At 36.3% G+C, this 20,473-nt stretch overlaps 1 protein-coding gene across 4 annotated transcripts in view; it reads right to left on the bottom strand.

Annotated features, from left to right (window-relative positions):
* The window catches only part of TRPS1 (transcriptional repressor GATA binding 1), a 276,051-nt gene that overhangs the window by 179,305 nt on the left and 76,273 nt on the right, over nucleotides 1-20,473 (bottom strand). For all 4 annotated transcript variants that reach the window (XM_069600369.1, XM_069600365.1, XM_069600368.1 and 1 more), the window contains one exon: nucleotides 9,105-9,708. In XM_069600369.1, the coding sequence (XP_069456470.1) occupies nucleotides 9,105-9,708 (604 nt within the window). The remainder of the gene's footprint in view (nucleotides 1-9,104; nucleotides 9,709-20,473) is intronic.

The raw sequence follows: 20,473 nt of genomic DNA, 5'->3' as shown, positions 1-20,473 counted from the left end.
TGGCATTCATAAGTGGCCCCTTAATAACATGATTCTTTGAATCAAAGTTATTGTCAAAGAATGAGCTTTCTTGTATAAGATAAGCCCCAATAATACAAATGTTGAAGATTTTAGACCGCATTGTTTATAATTTTGGGGTTGTCAGCCATTAGAGGGAAATTAGAAACTTGCATATCAAATACATGATGTCTCTTTGGACACTAGAATCACTAAGATATTTGTCTTAAAGTTGACTGAAGTATCACAGATCTAAATGTTTAAGGTTTTATAGAAAATTTGCTTGGTCCCAGAGTTTGCAATCTTAAAGAGATGTGAGCAATTGTATGCTTCTATCTCTATAATTTTCCAAAGAAGGAAACAGGGCATTAAGATTGAGTGACTCACCCAGGGTCACACAGCTAGTTAGTCACAAAAAAGTCTAGAACACAAAGCCTCTTTTTCCTCCAATCCAGTACTCTTTCCACTGCATCACAAGAGAAAAGTAAAGAAGAAAATATAAAGTATAATTTTACTGGAAAATAAAATCCTTTCAAGCCTGAATCACAACCAGAGACACTCCATTAAAGGTGGAACACACCCACTTCCAAACTCATCTGTAACTTGAGAGGGCTGAGCATATTACTAAAGAATAATTTGGATATATTATAGCATAAAGTTTTGAGAGGCATAGTAACTGGATATTTAATTTGTAGACTGACCATTTGGACAAGCCACATTTTAAAAACCTCCAACTTTTCTTGAATCAGTTACATGATGCAGGCAAAGTAGATATATTTTCTTGAATTATCAAGAAAATTTTGATTGTAAATTCCTGACTTTTTAAGAGGAATTAAATTAACCAAATGTGTATCTCCTAAAATATGGCCAACATTGCTTCAGTTGTAGCATGTTTTGCAAAACAGATGACTTCTAAAAAGTTATAAGTAAATAACATTTTCATTTTTTAAGATTTCAGGGAATAAATAATAAAAGTCCTATACTGAGGTTTTGTTTTTAAAGCAAATGATTATTTTCAAGTAGGGGGAATAGTTCTCTCAAATGTTCCATTTGTAAATTTTTAGATTTTTATATATAAATCTGACTTAACTCCTGTTTGTAAATGACAACAGACATGTCTTCATAAATGTCATTAATTGGTTAAGAAAGGCACGAGCTTCTGTATTTTTAGGCTATAACAATCACACTCAATGTTAATCAAGAAAATGTTTTTTTTTCTTATCATTTTAATAAGTTATTAAGAAGTAGTAAAGAAAGACTATTCTATCTGACATTCTGAAAATCCTACAAAAGAAAAATACTTTCTAATGGAATCAATGTAAATATTTCAGCAACCAATAAGAATAAAGATCATTAAATTTCATATTTTAAGAGGAAAAATTAAGTTCTTCTCTCTTATATTCCCTCAAAGCCCATACTATTATTCACCCCATCCAAGACACCTCTAGGAATGTAAAAACTAGGTCGAGAAACTGTAAACAGTAATGAAAACATCATCCATGGAAGCAAAACGAAAACAAGCAAAATAAAGAGATTTTTCTCCCACAAAAGTAAGTCTGTCTGAGCTAACTGCTTTCACGAAGACACATGATTCAACTCTGCTTAAGAACACAAATACTACTTAGAAATAAATTCTCTAAAAAATAAACTGTACTGCACATGTACTATAAGGGAAGCAAATCATATCATTGTCTGGCCATTAGATATTTGTCATTTTTCATACACATAAGAAATAGCTCTTAATGAGTATCATTTGCTTTTTTCTTAATTATCTGCATTCATCATCAGTCAATTCAGTTTAATAGTTAATTCTTAATTAGATATTTCTAGGATATTATTTTCCAAGCAATATTTATTTATTGTGTCTCTTAACACTGACCTGTTTGGATGACAGTTAACTTGAACATGGGACAACACATGCTATCAGTCATGTGTTTTCTTATTTAACCATTATAAACTGTATTTTCCCTTTTAGAAATATAGATGTATATCCTTAGTTTGGCTGGTTAATCGTGATCCTACAGATAGGTAAATTTCCAGGTATGAAACAATTAGTCCTTTTCATAATTAATATGTCCAAATTAAATCTTGGAAGGTGAGAAACATTTTAAAAAGGCAGGTTAACATGTAAAATTATGTGTAAGAGATGATACCTCCTAACTTACAAATGTCCTGTCCTTACAAAAATAAGATGAAAGTAAGATTCCTTTGCCTTATTTCTAATCACTGATAACAGAATAAAAATACATCACAAGATGAATGTTATGGATTTTTTCCAAATAAAGTCATCATCCAGATTCTATTCTACTTGTAAATTATAGTTAAACATGAACATCTATAAGGGCTTCCCTTGTAGCTCAGCTGGTAAAGAATCCGCCTGCAATGCAGGAGACCTGGGTTTGATCCCTGGATTGGGAAGATCCCCTGGAGAAGGAAATGGCAACCCATTCCAATATTCTGGCCTGGAGAATTCCATGGACTGTACAGTCCATAGGGTCGCAAAGAGTCGGAGACGGCTGAGCTACTTTCACTTTCACTTTCATAAACACCTATGAATGAGAGCCTGGCAGGCTCCAGTCCATGGGGTCACAAAGAGCCGGATACCACTGAGGAACTAACACAACACAACATAAATGTAAATGCTGCTTCACCAAAATAAAGGAAACAGCTTCCTGGAAGTTCACTGAAACTATCTGAACCTCCTTGAACTAGTAACACAACCACACCAGGTCCTGCTTGCCAAGTTTCCTTGAGTTTATTCGTAGACCATCCCAGTAATCAACATGCTTGTCTACAAACACTTAATGAAAATTCACTAACAGAATCAAAGGAAAAGGACAGTAAAAGAATATAACAATGAAAACAATATTTTCTCTTTTTTTTGGTGGAAGCAAATAAGAAAACACACAGAAATCCAAGGTAAAAATTTTCCTGGATTTTAGGTAATCAACACTTCTATGAAATCCATCCATCCATCAGACTGGACTTTGCCAGCAGAACATTAAGATTCACTCCAAGGCTGTGTGTAGCTCATGGCTGACACACTTTTGAATCATTCTGCATCTGTGCTCTTGAAACTTGGGCCACTTTCTGAATACTGTTCACTTCCAACATCTAAGAACATTCAACAATAGGGTCCTTTTTGGGCCCTGTTATCTTCTGACTCATGCCGTCTGTGAAAAAAAAATAGGAAGCCAAGCAAAAGATAGTTATACAGGAAATAATTAACAGATAACTGTGCTGAAGGATACCATTTCACAGTGACTACAAACTTACAGCCCAATTCACTAAAAGATACATCTGCTTCCCTTGCCTTAGAAACCTGGGCCAGCAGAACTATGCCAGACTTCACAAAAAGCCTAGGTTACAAAAAAGAGAAAAAAAAATGCACTTTTAAAAAATACTTGAGCCAGGGGAGCTGACTTAAATGAAATAAAGTAGAATAACAGAAAATCCCACTGGTCAGACATATACGTATCAAGTTGATTTTAGTAGTGATCTATTGTCAAATATGGTATATTAAATGTAAAAGATAAATAGCTAATACAGGGGGAAAAAGCTACCTAGATTTTTCTTTAATAAAAACAAAATGATTATGTTCACTATTAAACAAAAACTAAGTGGATGAATGATTGCTATTTTTAAAATAAACCTATTATATTCTTGAATTTAAACCATACTGTTTTAAATCATAATCTTACAAGGATGGTTCATCTCTGGATAGAGTCAATGGTTTTTAATATTTTATTCTTAGGCAAAACAAATATCAACAGTTACCTCAAAAGAAACTTCACCAACATGGCTTATAAACTACTATTTCCTAGCTAATGATCAGGGAAGTACATACTCCCCATTTGTCCTGGTTTAGACCTTCTCTATGGTATTTGACATATGCAAGTAAAAAATTCAAATGGAGTCAGGAAAATACTTATGTACCTAAACACTCTGTTAAAACAACAATACTTAAATGATAGCTGCTTCTATTTTCATTAAACATGAAGCAAAACAGTAAATATCAGACTTCTCACTAAAGATCATCTTTAGTTTAAAAGAAGTTCCTGCGATCTTCTGTCAGTGGTTGTAGAGGCATTCAACAATGTTGCTTGTTTAAACGTCTGTTTGGCTGCCAATGGACTATCCCCAAAAGAACATTTTTGCATCTCAATAGACTGTCCGGTATCAACAATCTTTAAACTATAAATTTAACGCTGCTGAAGAAAGAGGGAAATAACACCTGCTTTGTACTGTCTTGGTATCACATTTACAAAATGAACAAATCATCATACTCCTTTGCACTTATCTAGAACCCTGCATCTGACAATCTCAAATGGCCTGACAAACATTAATTAACTAAGTTGCTCAGCACTCTTGGGAGGATGGCTGGCATCGTAATCCTCTCTGGGATACAGATGAACAGGATCCTGGGAGGCCCTTTCTTTGAGCCAATGGTTCAACTTGGATCTCAACACCCAGAACATGAAACTCAACTCCACAGCCCTGGCCAGACATCTCTGTCAAAACCAAGCAGTGCAAAATATACGTGCTAATTGGACAAACTTGCATAAATAAATGCACACTGCAAACTAAAATCAATCACAAAGAGATTTATATTTCACCTAGGTGCAAGAGCAGAGTGGACTGATAACTAGGGCATTTGCACTGATGGAAGAATTAGAGACTATCAGTTATCTGACTGTGACATTCTATTCTGACATGACATTGAGAAGTTTACTACATAAAGTAAAGATCTCCCAATCAAATGTTTATATGTCTGCATTTTATTTTAAAAAAATTTTTTAAATGTATTTGACTTTGGCAAAATCTTTGTGAAATTTAATGACAGGTGTTTGGTTTCTTTTAATGTGGTTATCAGCTAAAAGACAAAGCTTTCTGTGTTATACAGTCCAATCTAAAACGTTAATTACAAGAATGAAACCTAGAATTTCTCAACCAGGAAATAATAAAATGAATACAGTTACATCTGCATAAGAAAGCTACCAAATAAACAACACCCTTATGAAAATAAAATTTCTACAAGATGCTAGTCAGAAAAGAGCACCTGACTACACTGAGTTACAACTATACTAGGCTGTTTAGTTTAAAATGAGAAGGGAACATCTATTTGAATACAAAACCAATTAATTTTGCTTTCAGTAAGGCAGTATTAAATATGTTAACCTATTCACGGAGCTAAACTTCAATGATGCATATTCAAAACATTTTCAGGAGCTTATTCATGTTTTCCAAGATCTAGAAGTTTTAAAAGAGGAACAGTTGAAGTTTACCTGTACACTTGGACTATTTCTAGCAAAGCATCTACAGGGTTTAATATTTCTACTCATAAAAGGGAAAAATGATTTATAGAAATACTGTTAATCCACAGAAAAACCCAATTTTCATAAAACAATTTACAAGATGAAGCTTATGTTAATGTGTTCCCTGCCATATTCAAAGCACAATGATAAACACAGATCACATACATTATTTAGACATTTTTATAACAAGATCAATTTCATACAAGGGAAATCTAAGGACATACACCAAATGAAAATATACATATATGAGCTGCCACTGAGTATAAAATTAAAAGCCAAACACTGATCTATGAAAAAAGGAAAGAGAAAAAAGAAGTGAAGAAAGCTAATGAACATTTTTGAAACTTGAGCTCTTCTCTGTGATTCTTATATTTCCTTCCTCACTTGGAGTGCAGCAAAATTTCATAACTAAAACCAGTTAAAAACAAGTATCAGAAAAAACAGTACACTGCAAGCAACATTATAACTACATGCTTTGTAACATAACCCTATCTCCAGTCAGCTTACTCTTAACACATTATTGACGGGAGATGTATTAATGCCACAGGCGTTAGTTTCTGCAAAAATCCCCCAGTTAATAATGTGTTAAAAAAGTTTCCATTATTTACCAGCATAGTGTTAAACTATTTCAAATTAATATTTTCCATACTTAATTCTCGATACCACTCTGCACAGTAGTCAAAGATGATGGTCAAGTTTTTATTTTAGTATTAGAAACTACATGAATAAATGTATTTATAAATATACTTGTTCTATTACTGATATATCAGATAGACTACTTAATTTAAAAAATTACTTTAAAATCTATTTCCATTTCTTAAATCTCTTACTATTTTGAAACAAACATGCCAAACAGCAAGTTAATTTCAAGTTCCATTCTACTATTTAAATTCAGGTATGGATAATATTCTGTAGATATATATTTACAAAGACCACTACAAATTTTCATTTAAAACATTTAAATTGTGTTTGCATATTTCAACTGTGTATTTATAAATTTTTATGGGACCTCTAAAATTACACAATTAAAGTACTTTGTTTTGGCCTTAGTAAATATGATGGCGATATTCTTTTGGGTTTCCTCTGGCTAATGGCAGAGAAAAGAACTGAGAAGTATGTATTTGCCATGGTAACTTAGTGACACTAATTTTTACCACCAAAGTAAAATTCTGGTCAAATTCACAATTAGAATGAAAGTAAAATTCTGGTCAAATTCACAATCAGAATGGGCTCTGCTTCTTAATTCTTACAAGCATCTTAAAAGGTTAATCAGCAATTTATGTGCACATTAAAACTTTTAAATTCAGTTATACCCTAAATATTTCATAATAAATCAAATCAGCTAACACTTACTGTCCCAAACGTCCAATAAAATGGATGACTTTCAAAACCATGAGCCAATTCCAATGAAAATACAAATTTTAAAGATTCAAATTTTACTGAAATTACAGAAGAATGACCCAAAACACTTTAAAATATATATATATTATATGTCTCTCTGTGTGTGTGTGTATATATATACATATGTATATATATTTCTGGGGGTCAGCTCTCAAAATTTAGTAGATGATGGCCTTTAAGTATCACAAACCCTACAGTGAGGAATCTGATAGGCATTATAAAACATAGTTAGGTAGCCTCTCGCTGAAGATTTCCTACTTCAGCATCTAATGCAGAGGAACTGAAAAGACAGTTGAAATGATGCAATAGAAAGTTGAAATCAGGGAATTAAGGAAGTGGAGGAATTGAGAAAAACAATTTTGTTTGAAAAGTATTATCATCCTCAGGCTGCTTAAAGAATAGAACAATCCTGCTCAGATTTTAGGCTGCACTACATCATAAATTACTTCATAATTTACTTCATAAATTACTGCTCACTCCAGATTCTTAAGTGTATACAAAGAGAGGCAGAAGAGGTAACATTCCAGAAACAGTCTAAAAGAGTTACATAATTTGATACCAAGTGAAGAAGTCATGGATGAAAAAACATTGTTAAGTGGGAGGCAGGGGTGGGGGAAGCATGGAAGCTCTGGTGATACATATGTAAGGCCATCAATTCCACCACACTGTCAAGATGCAACCTAAAATTTAAAAATCCTAGGGCATGTCCTTCCTGCCTTTTAGCCACTTGAGATCAGAAGAGTTCTGACTCCCTAAGAAAATGATGAGCATGTACAATGATAAAATGCATATTATAAGAAAGAAGCTCCCTAAATTGAGTACCCACTTGAAAAGCACAGGAACTATTTCTCTTCTTTCCAGAGTTACTTAGTTCAACTAGCTCGTTCCTGGTAGGCAGGAAGGATTGTCTCTCAGTGCACAAGAAGGCATCTCCTCTTCTGCTTTCAAGCCCTTCCTTAGCTTCAGGGCATGACTGCAGACAGGAAAGGTAACAGCTTTTACAACTAACTGTGCTCTAAGGCAATGGCACCCCACTCCAGTACTCTTGCGTGGGAAATCCCATGGACGGAGGAGCCTGGTAGGCTGCGGTCCATGAGGTTGCTAAGAGTCGGACACGACTGAGTGACTTCACTTTTCACTTTCATGCATTGGAGAAGGAAATGGCAACCCACTCCAGTGTTCTTGCCTGAAGAATCCCAGGGACAGGGGAGCCTGGTGGGCTGCCGTCTATGGGGTCGCACAGAGTCGGACACGACTGAAGCGACTTAGCAGCAGCAGCAGCAGCAGCAGTGCTCCTCTAAGGGGCATTTCTCAATGCTACTACAGAAAACTCATAGAGAGGCTTTAGAGACTGTAGGGAATGAGAGAAGAGCATCCAAGCCACCCTTGGAAAAAGTAATTTTTCTCCTCAGAATACATCCAAAGAGAACTCAGTGGTCTCTAACTTCCAGGTCAGCACTGGGCTGGCTGAACCGTATTTCTTAACCAGCTCTTTTGTAAAGGTTATCTGGTGTTTCTGATCCTACGTTCCATGCAGGAACAAAGCTTTGAAATCAGCCTGAAAGTTCAAAACTTTCTCAGAGTCAAGGTGAGATGCTGAAGTGGTGGTGCCTTAGGCAAAAAGCAAGTATCACTCCACTGGGAGCTCATGAATTTTCAAAATCTAAAATATTCCTTGCCAAGTCACAGTCTACACAGCATGAAGAGAGTGCTCAAGGATCTTAGAGAGCTTTTGTTTTTTTTCAGGTGGGACTATGTCTTTCTCCCTACAAGAGCCCAATAATATATAATTTATGGTTCTCTTCTTTGGATACTCTTCACAGCATTCACACTTAGGTCTATCTCATTTTTTTTCCTTCCTTTTTGCAATAACACAACTAGGATGTGTATGTAACTATACTGTGAGTTTTAAAAACACCAAATTTTTGTATTCATATCTCACCAAGGGCTTTGCATTCTTAGTGATTTACATCTCTGCTACATTCCTTATTAACCATCAACTGTGTCACACCACTTCAAAACTTCAAAGCCATTTTGTCATTTTAAGGTAACAGATGTGTATCCTTCTGGGATTTCGAGCCTCCCTTTTCCAAAAGCACCCTCGCCATGTTGCATAACTACCAGGAATGACTAACAAACATTCAATCAGAGCTGAACGCAATGACAAACAAGTGGCTTCTACCCCACACGATCAAGTGCGTGTCGCGTACACACAAACGTCCGGCAGCTGCTCCCTCCGACTTCGGCAGGATTACCTATAAACCCCCAGATTGACACGCATCATTTAGTTGCACTTGGTTAAAGGCATGATACTAACTCTGGAGAATGTGGGCTCCCCCAGCTTTCCCTTTAAGATAAAAAGGATTATTTTAAAAAATGAAACCTTCCTACCCGTAACAGGGACTGGGATTCATCCTTGGACTTGCTCTCTCCAGACGCGGGATACTGCTGGGGGAGGGCGCCGGCCTTCTCTCCGCCCGCGGGCGCCCCCTGCAGGAAGCCCTTGGTGTCCACAGCCAAGCCGTAAATAGGGCGCGCCAGGTGGGCAGCCTCGACGTTGGGGCTATCCCTCAGAGTCTTCGTCTGCTCCTGGGGGCCGGACACAGGGGTCAACAGTCCCAGGCTGGCTTGGGTATAAGAGGGGCTTCCCCGTAGGATGTCCGCCCCTCTCCAAGTCACGCTGCGCAGGTCATCGCTTGAACTCTCAGCCCAAGCCTTTTCTTTTAGCCCATCCTTGTCTTCGAGCTTCTCCCTCTTCACCACACTCTCAGCAACTGGCTCTCCCATTTTAGAGTCTGGATTGAGCAGACTGTAGACCTTGAGGTCAATCTTGGGCTCCTCCTTGATGGTGGAGACGGCATGGCCGTCCTCTTCGCCGTTGGCTGTAGTGCTGTCCTGCTCCTGGCAGTGAACAGTGTTGAAGTGCTCCAGTAGTGACTGAGTCTCCGCAGCTGTAAAACTGCACTGACGGCATTTGTAGCAGCTGTGTGCTCTCCTGCAGGAGAAGAAAACCGTCACTCGGAATCTAGCACACAGACAGCTTAAAAAAATCGTCTTCAAGCACCTGAATTTTATCCCCTGTAATGTAATGGGCAAAACAAAATACAGTCTTCTCAGCACCCAGAAACTGGCATACACTGAACTGGCCTCTTATTTCGAGGTAAGGCATGCACTATTCCCATTTGTTATATTAGCAATAGCAGGGATATGAACACACACACACACACACTTCTGTGTATACACACCAGCAGAGCCACGATTACAAATGGTTGATGTGCTTTATTATTGAAGGACCTGCTCTGTTCATTTTACCATGGCTGCATAATCATCAGTTCTATATTATTTAAAAGAAATTCATAAATTTTTACACCTGATTTCATCAATGGACTTTTTCTGTTTCTGCTTATTTAAACTAAACTGAGATATTTTTCACTCTAAATATGCATACATTTCTAGTGTGCTGAAGTATTCTATACAGCCTTTATAAAAGTTAAAATAAATTATACCAAACTGATTACAATGTTCTTTTCTATCATAAATTCAAATCCACTGAATCAAACAAATGTAGTTGACTACCCTATGTAAGCTAGGGCTTCCGAGGAGGCTCAGTGGTAAAGAATCCAACTGCCAATGCAGGAGATGCAGGTTCGATTGATCCCTAGGTCAGAAAGATCCTCTGGAGGAGAAAATGGCAACCCACTCCAGTATTCTTGCTTAGAAAATCCCATGGACAGAGGAGTCTGGTGGGTTACTGTTCAGGATACAAAAAGTCAGACACAACTGAAGAGCTGAGCATGCACCCTATATAATCTAGTAAGTAAGATATATCAGAAGCTCAAAAACTTTTAAGACGAAGTTTTTTTAACTCCAAGGACTTATGAACATTCGACCAAGTGAGTATCTCTTGGGTGCCAAGCAGCATGATAGGTGCTGTACAAATATATTCATTCAAGGAGGGTGTGTGAATGTGGGTTTATGTATGTGTTTTCTTTTTATAAGGCATAAAACAAGGAGACCTTATTGTTGGCTTTTGTAGCATCTCCTGCTGCTAAAGACAGAACAGTAACTGTTAAATGAAGACAAATGTTTGTTTAATAAAGAAGAACAGAGGCAGTGTATCCTAAAAGGCATACTGGAAAGGTGCACAAACAACTCAGAATAGAATGAGGCATACATTCTTTAATTGTAAAAACCCTGCATGGCTCTCTAATTAAACAACCATGTGAAACACTTGCTACTGCATTGATATAATATGTTAGGAGTTACAACTTGAAATAAAGTAACAAAATAAGTTTTGAGACCTATTGCTCAACGCTCAGGCAAAATAGGTACTCCTCTATGTAATCTGTAGATAACCATCACGGTATTACTCTGCTAGGCACAGGGTACACATTGGGGAATACAAGGCACGCAGTCTTTGACCACCTGGTGTTTAGAGTCTAGTCAGGAAAGACAAGCTTCACATTAGACTATAAATAAATATGTGAGGATAAAGAGTGATAAACGCTACGAATGAAATGGATGGGGTGATAGTGGGGTGGAAGGGCTCCTTAAGGATGCCAGGAAGGCCTTTCTGAGGGAAGCACATCAAAGAAACGATAGAAAAGAGCTATCCTTGGAGGAGAAGGAGGGAGGGGAAAGGGCAGTACATTCTAGCAAATCTGAGATACTAGAAGAGGCCACTGATGTTTGAGAGGAATAAGTAAGAGAAAGCTAATAATCAACAAGCTTGAGGATCAGCTAGAGTTGTGTGGACCATGGCAAGGAGATAGGTGTCTTCAGAGAAAGGGAAGCAAATGTAAGGCTATAAGCAGAAGGGTAGCTTAGTTAAATGTGTGCTCTAATCACTTTGGGACTTTAATAGTTTCCGTATTAGATGACTTCATTCTGAGACCTGTCTGATGGCTGAGAATCCAAAACAGCATTCTCATTTTAAGGAAGCAAAACTCAAATGTATTAAGACATGTAACAAAATCTCCGCCAATATTAGTTGAGAGCAATTAACTCAGTACATGATTATCTTATCATTAAGAGCCTACATTTGGTTGAATAAATAAGGATAAAGTTTTACTTTTTAAGGAGGCTGTTTTCAATCTTTTTTCTCTTATTTTTCTTCATTAAGTAGCAAAAGTAAAACAAGAAGATATACAATAAATGATAAATGAATTGACCATAAAAATATAACATTAAGATAAATTATTCTCAAGAGAAAAAAGCCAGCTGTTAAGAAAATATACACATGAATCTTGCCACCAAAATCAAAGCCAGAAAACTTGAAACAGAATTAGGATCACAAAGGACAATAGGCAAGACCCAAAATCTCGGACTTAGAACATCTGGGAACCTCATTCAGAGAACCTTCCTACCACTAACTATATCTGCTTATCATCCAATGGAATATAAACTCCTAAACTCAAACTGTATCCCCAAATTGTTAGCTTAGCTTTACAAAGCTTGATCAGACAGATAAAAATGAATTATCACAATGGTTAAAAGTCTAAATATACCCAGGAAATACCCTACTGAAGATATACCACATGATCTATTCAATCCGGAAAATTAAACATAAACAAAACCCACCATCAGGAAGCACATTCAAAAGCTCTGATTGACCTACATCCCAAGACAGTTCTAATGAGCTCACTACCTACTCTGGCAAGTATGCTAATGGTTTCCCTGACATGGTGGAGTCTCTGCTTAAAGTCTGTGATGAAATCCGTGCCTATAAACTAAGACTATAAACGGCCACTGCTACTTCTACCAAAGGACCAAAAAATTCCAAAGGACAAATGTTCCCAAGAATTACAGTGATGTTATTTCAAGAAATAAAGACAATTCATTTTAGGGCAACAAGGAGAAAGATTCAACAAACAGGAGAGGAAATAAAAGATTCTCGAGTATGACATGACAAAATTATTTTAAAACAGCAGACTCACAGTTCTTACTAAATGAGCAATTTAGTCCACTTAAGAGATGCTAGAACCAGAATGCCTAAATTTCGGTCTTGGCTCTGTATTTTACTCTATATGCAACTTTGGATATTTACTGAACCAGCCTCAATTTCCTCACCTGCAAAATGAAAATCTCTGATATGAGTTAATCAATATAAATCCTAAAATTAAATAAAGGGCAGCTTATATGTGAATCTGCATTCCATACTCCATTCAAAGGAGCTGAAACTTTGGTTTGATATTGTACCAAACAGTAATTTGGTATTATTCTTTTCTATTCTCCCATGTACCTTAACCATGATAGACATCACTCTTAAAACTATGTTTATTTCCTAGAAGATTCTTTAAGACATTATCAGGTAGAATGTATTTTATGCCTTTTCAGCTTCACCTGGTGGTATTCAATGCCTCAAAGATGAGGCAGTTTAGCAGTTTACTTAATTGTCAAGTCTTACTCTTTTTTCAATAATAGTATGAGTATTATTATCCATAATCTTAAAATTCTGAATAACAAAGATGGAAATGGCATTACCTGTGCTTTATTACAATCTTCAGAGGTGGGGATGCATTGTGAGTGTATTCAGTAAGGTGATTTTAAACCACACTATATCTAGTAATATATCTCAGTAACTAAGATTATGTGCCATCAATATCTACTTTACACTGCAATCTAGAAACATCCTTGAACCAACCTATTCCTTCACCAAATAAAGATGAATATACTTAACCTTTATCCAGTATTTGACTGACATGTCCACCTAAATATACAAAGAGTTCTGGGTGTCTTGTCTAGGCAATGAATTCATCACAAAGTATCACACTGAAACAAGATGTCTGGGACTTCTAGGTTTTCTAGTTCCAAGTTCCTACCCCAACAAACAACTCTCTGATTTCTTAGGAGTCTCAGCAAGAGCTATTCTGATATGCCCACAGAGGAGCTCCTATTCTGAATGATCAAGGTAAAACCAAGACAGACTGGAGGACTGTCTGAATGCAACTGTATAATAAAGCAGGAAGAAGACAGAAACTGCAGAGATAAGCCCTCAGTGAGAACCGGGTTTTATATTGAAAAGAAAAACACATATTAACAGGAAGGATATTAAAGCAAGGTGGCAATAACAAACTTAACGTACACACCTTTCTTTTGAAGACTTCAAAGCACTCACCCTTAGTGATCTCACATTCCACTGATGTATAAAGCCTATTTTACAGATAAGTAAAATGGAGAAACAGTGTCTTGTCCATTTCGTCTACATTAACTCAAGAATACAGGGCTACTACCTTCCAGTACTCTTGCCTGGAAAATCCCATGGATTGAGGAGCCTGGTAGGCTATACTACATGGGGTGGCAAGGAGTTGGACAAGACTGAGCGACTTCACTGCCACCTTCCAGACAGATGTTCTATTTTTCTATCCTCAGTTGCCTAAATTTTTGACTTTATATAAAAATTAATGAAATCACTGGCAATATTGACAATGAAAACATGGGGGATTAAAAAATGAAAACATGAGGGAAAGGGAAAGTTCTTCTAATGGACAGAAATAAGACCAACTACAGCAATGTTTTACAAAATGGGATGCATTCAGTGCAGCAACTTAAGACGTTTCTTAGCTATACAGATTCCAGAGCCTCTGTGCTCTATGCTCACTCATACCAACTCTTTGTGACCCCACTGACTATAGCCCACCAGGATTCTCTCTCCATGGCCGTTTCCAGGCAAAAATACTGGAGTGGGTTGCCGTTTCCTCCTCCAGGGGATCATACCCACCCAGGGATCGAATCCACGTCTCCAGCATTTCACAGATGCCTAAGTGAAGCTCTCTGGGCATATCCTGAGAATCTGAATTTTTAGTAGTCTTCAGGGGACACCCATGCAGAGCTAGTCACAAACTACATTAGCAGATATATCCTGGTTCTAAACAACTGAAGGAACAGACGCAAGCCATCCTCTGACTCTAATAAAGCACAGGTAATGCCTTTACTCTCTATGTTATTTAGAATCGTATTCTGAGTGTGACTACTATTAATGAAAAGAGAGCAAAGCTTGACAATTAAGCAGTAACTGCCAAAGCACTCCATCTTTCAGGCCATTGAACACCACTAGGTGAAGCAGAAAAGGCATTTGCTGCATAATACTCCAGAGAACTGAAGGAATTCTTTCTCTGTATAATATTCACCAAATAAATGATAAGAAATATAGTAAAAAAAAAAAAAAGCATTATTTTCAAAAGGTGCTACATGAACTTTTCAATCACCTATGCTAACATCTGAGCAGTTCTTCTTAAGCCCAGTATTCTTTAGTGCTTAAACATTCAGAAAAATCACCTAGAAATCTCATTATAATTCAAGGTTTGATTTCGGGACCCTGGCGTGGAACCCAATAGTCTCTGTTTCTTACAAAATCCCAGATGATGCTGACGCTTTTGGTTCCCAGACCACACCTTACCTAGCAGGAGTCATGAAACCATGGTCAGAAATAAGTCAAGATGAGTCTTAGTTAGACTGGAATGAACTCACAGTATACATACTCACTATTTGATAGAAGAACATTCCCAAATGAATTCTTTATGATGAGCAACATCATTTTCCCTCTTAAAGCACATACTCCCACCTCTGAGAGTCAACCCTAACAGCTTTATAAGCTCAAACTATAAACATGACATTGTCAAGCATAATCCCCAAACAGTAATTCATCTTCTTTATTTCACTGTTTGGGGCTCATCTTTCAGTATTCTTTAGTGCTAGGCCATTTATATATATATTATCCAACAACAATCACACAAAGTATCTATTTCCATCCCTACTTCATAAAATAAGAATGTGAAGTACAGACAAGCCAATTCATAAAAGAATATGGAGGGCATGATATAGCATTTTAGCTCAGGTCCACAGTTACTCCTGTATGTACGTGGTAGACGGTAGAGGCAATGTTACTAACTTATTCAGGAACTAGTTCCTGAAAGATTTGGGCATATTCTCTGACTTGTGTTACTCTCTCAACAATAACTGAAAAGACCTTCAACATACTGCTGTGTCCCCCCAAAAACAAAAAGTTTTTTTAATCCCTAGTATTAAAAACATTACTGAAGAGTAAAAGTTTAGTCATTGACAAACTACATTAGTTTGGACTCTGCTCTAACCTCCTTACGTGCATTTCATTTTATCAGTGTTAATATAAAAACCTCTAAAAGGTTCAGAGAATTTTCCCTTCATTTCTCAAGATCCACCTTAACTACCTTCTCATCCATAAAAACTTCGCAAATGACTCAACCCAAGAGTAAACCTACCATCTTCTGAGCTACAAAACTTTGTCGTCCTCTGAAGATTTTTTTCACATTGCTTTTTATTAAAATGGCCTTTGATTTAAGTGATGGCATAAAAAGATTTATTTCATCACTTAAAAAGCTCTCATTTAAAAAATAACCATGCGGGTCTTGCTTTACAGTTATATTGTAATTGCCTGAAAATCAAGATCAAAGCCCACACATCCTTCCACCCCACCCAGAACATCCAGAGCATCAATAAATATCTTATTTAATAACCAAAGGAATGAACCACCACAGCCCAGGGAACACTAGACTTAATACATAGAGTCATAACACAGAAGAGAAGTATGAAGAAGTACACAGACATTTTGCAGACGGCATATTTTGAGTGGCCCACTGAATAAAGTCTTTATTACTTTAAAACTTCTAGAACTTCTATCTCTAGCTACATTAAGCAAAACTAATTTAAAAGACACTGCAAATATATTTGCATTCATTTAAATTCCATACTCTGCTGCCATCTGGATAGCAAACACTCTCTTCATGCTACCTGAAGAAAAAAGATATCATTCTGTAGATAGCCCTGCCATGGCTGTCAGATAAAACACAGGATGCCCAGTTAAATGTGAATTTCAGAAAATATGCAAATATTTTAGTGTAAGTATGTCCCGTGCAATGTTTCCAATATACTTTCATAAAATCTCAATTTGTCCAATGTAAAGACAATGAAGACAATCAACTCTGATAAAGGAGACAATCATCTTTCGCCTCCAGAGAAAACTGGATCAAGCTGCATAAAAAAATCAAATCGTACTTGATTCAAGTGACTTAAATTTCGTTGAGAAAAAATGATTTTTCTTTATCCTACTTGACGAGAGTTTTCCTGTGTTATAAAAAGCGTTTATTTCAGATCCATTCATATTTCAGTGCCTTTTATTCTAGTAGAAGTGTTTCATTCATTAGTAGAGATTAAAAATTATTTTCACAATTCATAAAGAACTGAGGTTTTCTAAATTCTAGAAAAAGCAGCTAAGAGGCTACTTTTTTGCTCTACTCTGATAATATCTGTATATTTCAATTTTCATAATGAACAGCTCACAATATTTGTGGAGTCAGCTCTAAGCAGCACTTTGTTTTTCTCCTTTCTCCTTTATTTTTGCCATCATTTAAAAAGTTCTCCTTTACCCAGTAACCTGTATTTCACTTTCAGTACTTTTAAGCACAGTTTTTCTGCCTCAATGACTAAATGAACATCAAAGTAAATGAATAAAGTATAAATACTATTCCATTAAGACTTCAAGGTATTTTTTGGTAATTAGGTAAACAAATACCAACAAATAAGTTGTCACAAAAGCAGAGTAAATGAAGTGATTTAATTGAAATATAGTTCAGTAGATGTGACAGCTAATAAAATGAGTCATATTTTGTGTCTTAAGTCTACAGGTGTGGCACTTGAAGAAACCAGCGCTGCTGAACCTCGGAATGAAAAGCATGTGAAGAGAGTATTTGAGGGACAAAAAGAAAAGGAATTACAGATGTGTAGGTGGATAACCAGTTCAATCAACTTTTAAATGTTGAAAATTGAATATTCAGCCTTAGTCAAGTGCAAAGGGCAGTAGATAATATATAATCTAATGAAAACTGAAATTCTGAATGAGTAAGATTCCATTCAACCTGCTCATCCTGTATTTCTTAAATGAAATGATCTGACGAGTATTTACTCATTTGGAGTAGCTGGACCTTTTTTTAGAAGAGTGTGGGGTGATTTCACCTTCACATGGAAGGAGAAAACACAACTAATGTCATATCTGAAAAAAAAAAATCTCGATTTATGATTCACTTTCAAAAATAAGATGTCCCTATCAAATGTTCGAAATAGAAAGATAAATCTTTCCATTAAATAGACAGTAAACAAGATGTGGGAAATAAATTATATAATATATAATTTACATAATATGAAATGGAAATCATGATTAACACTTATCTTATTCCAAGACTTAATCATTGTTCTTGTATAAAGTCTTCAGGACCATCAAATTTGAAATTTCTAATAAATTATGTGTCCAAATAAAGGTAATACAATTGTGGGTTATTTTCTTAATGAACTATATCATCCTGGGTAACTTTTTATGCCACAATGGGAATTTTCAACTTTATTTCAAAGTCTTGCAGGCAACTGATTTATTACGTACTGTTCGAAAGAACATGACACGTAAAAGACACAAATGTAGATGCTACTATTATGGTACTCACCCTTTTAGAAACTGTACTAATGCACTCTGTACTTAGCTTTTTCAGATGTGTTGATAATTATGTGCCTATCATAAAATCTATTCTTCAGAACTAGCAGGGCACAGAGTTCATGCTCCTTCTCAGAGCTCTTTTAAGATAGAAATTGTAGAGTAGCTACATTAATTTAATCAGCTACTGCATCTAATGCTATTTCCTTCAACCTGAGATATATATATTTTACATGTAAAATATTCACTGTTTAACAAACTTTAACTCTGAACAGATAGATGTTTGTCATCACATATACTACCAAAAATATGTACATTTTTCCACATTCTAGTTAAGTAGATAATGACAAGATCATTGATTTTCAAGTAGTTCCTTAATGATAAGTCATCAGTTGTTAAGTCGCTCACTCAGTCGTGTCTGACTCTGCGACCATAGCCCACCAAGCTCCTCTGTCCATGGGATTCTCCAGGCAAGAATACTGGAGTGGCCTGCCATTTCCTTCTCCACGGGATCTTCCTGACCCAGGGATCGAACCCAGGTCTCCTGCATTGCAGGCAGACACTTTAATCTCTGAGCCACCAGGGAAGCCAGATGATAAGGGAAGTTAAATATTTATTCAATTGTTTGTTGTATATGTATATGATGAGAACTGATGCCTCATTTTTATCTTAAAATTTTATTGTATAATGTTAGTCACACATGTGTACACACACATTATATACACATTTATAAACAGGTTTGGCAAAAAGTGAAAACTGGAACATAATTATAGAATCATAAAATATGATATATATATATTCTTCACATATACAGAGATTCAGACTGGTACAGTCTATGTACACATATATATACAAAAAGGGGAAAAATATTATTTATGGAGGAAAAATAATATTTATGGTGCAGTTCAATGTATGTATATAAATGTAATGCACATATACAGTGTAAACATTTATAAATATATGTGAATATATGTATATAGTTTTGTTTTGTTGGTTTTTGAACTCTGTAATAGTGTGAAGCTACAAACAGCTGCCTTTGATTTGTTTTTACTCAGTCAAAATTTTAAAGACATTCACGTTGTACTCAGTTGTCATTTATTCAAATTCACTGTTGCATAATATTCCATGTATGAAAAATCTACAAGTCATGTAACTAATCTCTTATGAATTATGAGGTCTTTTCTTGTTTGTTTCGGTTTTTTATTTTTGTTTTGGTTGTTCTGCTCTTTAAAAAAATACTACTCTGAACATTTTTTCACTTGTTTACTAGTGGTCTCAAACAAGAAGTTGCCTTCTGAGGGTTGAAATGATGTGATCTTTGGGAATATGGGCATCTGATATTGCCAGAATCTGATAAATTCACTTTATAAAGTCATCAGTTCAGTTCAGTCACTCAGTCGTGTCTGACTCGTTGCAACCCCATGGACTGCAGCACGCCGGGCTTCCCTATCCATCACCAACTCCCAGAGTTTGCTCAAAGTCATGTCCGTTGAGTCAGTGATGCCATCCAATCACCTCATGCTCTATCGTCCCCTTCTCCTCCTGTCTTTGAGTCAGTTCTTCACATCAGGTGGCCAAAGTATTGGAGCTTCAGCTTCAGCATCAGTCCTTCCAATGAATATTCAAGACTGATTTCCTTTAGGATGGACTGGTTGGATCTCCTTGCAGTCCAAGGGACTCTCAAGAGTCTTCTCCAACACCACAGTTCAAAAGCATCAATTCTTTGGCACTCAGCTTTCTTTATAGTCCAACTCTCACATTCATACATGACTATTGGAAAGATCATAGCTTTGACCAGACAGACCTTTGCTGGCAAAGTAATATCTCTGCTTTTTAATATGCTGTCTATGTTGGTCATAGCTTTTCTTCCAAGGAGCAAGCGTCTTTTAATTTCATGGCTGCGTCACCATCCACAGTGATTTTGAGCCTAAGAAAATTAAGTCTCTCACTGTTTCCATTGTTTCCCCATATTCATTCTTCCCCATCTTCCCCATTGTTTCCCCACTTGATTGCCATGAAGTGATGGGACCAGATGCCATGATCTTAGTTTCATGATTGTTGAGTTTCTAGCCAGCTTTTTCACTCTCCTCTTTCACTTTCATCACGAGGCTCTTCAGTTCGTCTTCACTTTCTATCATAAGGGTGGTATCATCTGCATATCTGAGGTTATTGATATTTCTCCCGGCAACCTTGATTCCAGCCTGTGCTTCATAAGTACTGGCAAATATTATCTACTTTATCCATTTTTTTTACCTGTTATATATTTTTTGTCATAAATACTTGTCTTATATTTTTGTCTTAT

This window comes from Ovis canadensis, chromosome 9 (genome assembly GCF_042477335.2).
Source record: "Ovis canadensis isolate MfBH-ARS-UI-01 breed Bighorn chromosome 9, ARS-UI_OviCan_v2, whole genome shotgun sequence".
NCBI lineage: Eukaryota > Metazoa > Chordata > Mammalia > Artiodactyla > Bovidae > Ovis > Ovis canadensis.
The sequence above is the reverse complement of the archived record's forward strand: the minus strand, read 5'-3'. Positions and strand labels throughout refer to the sequence as shown.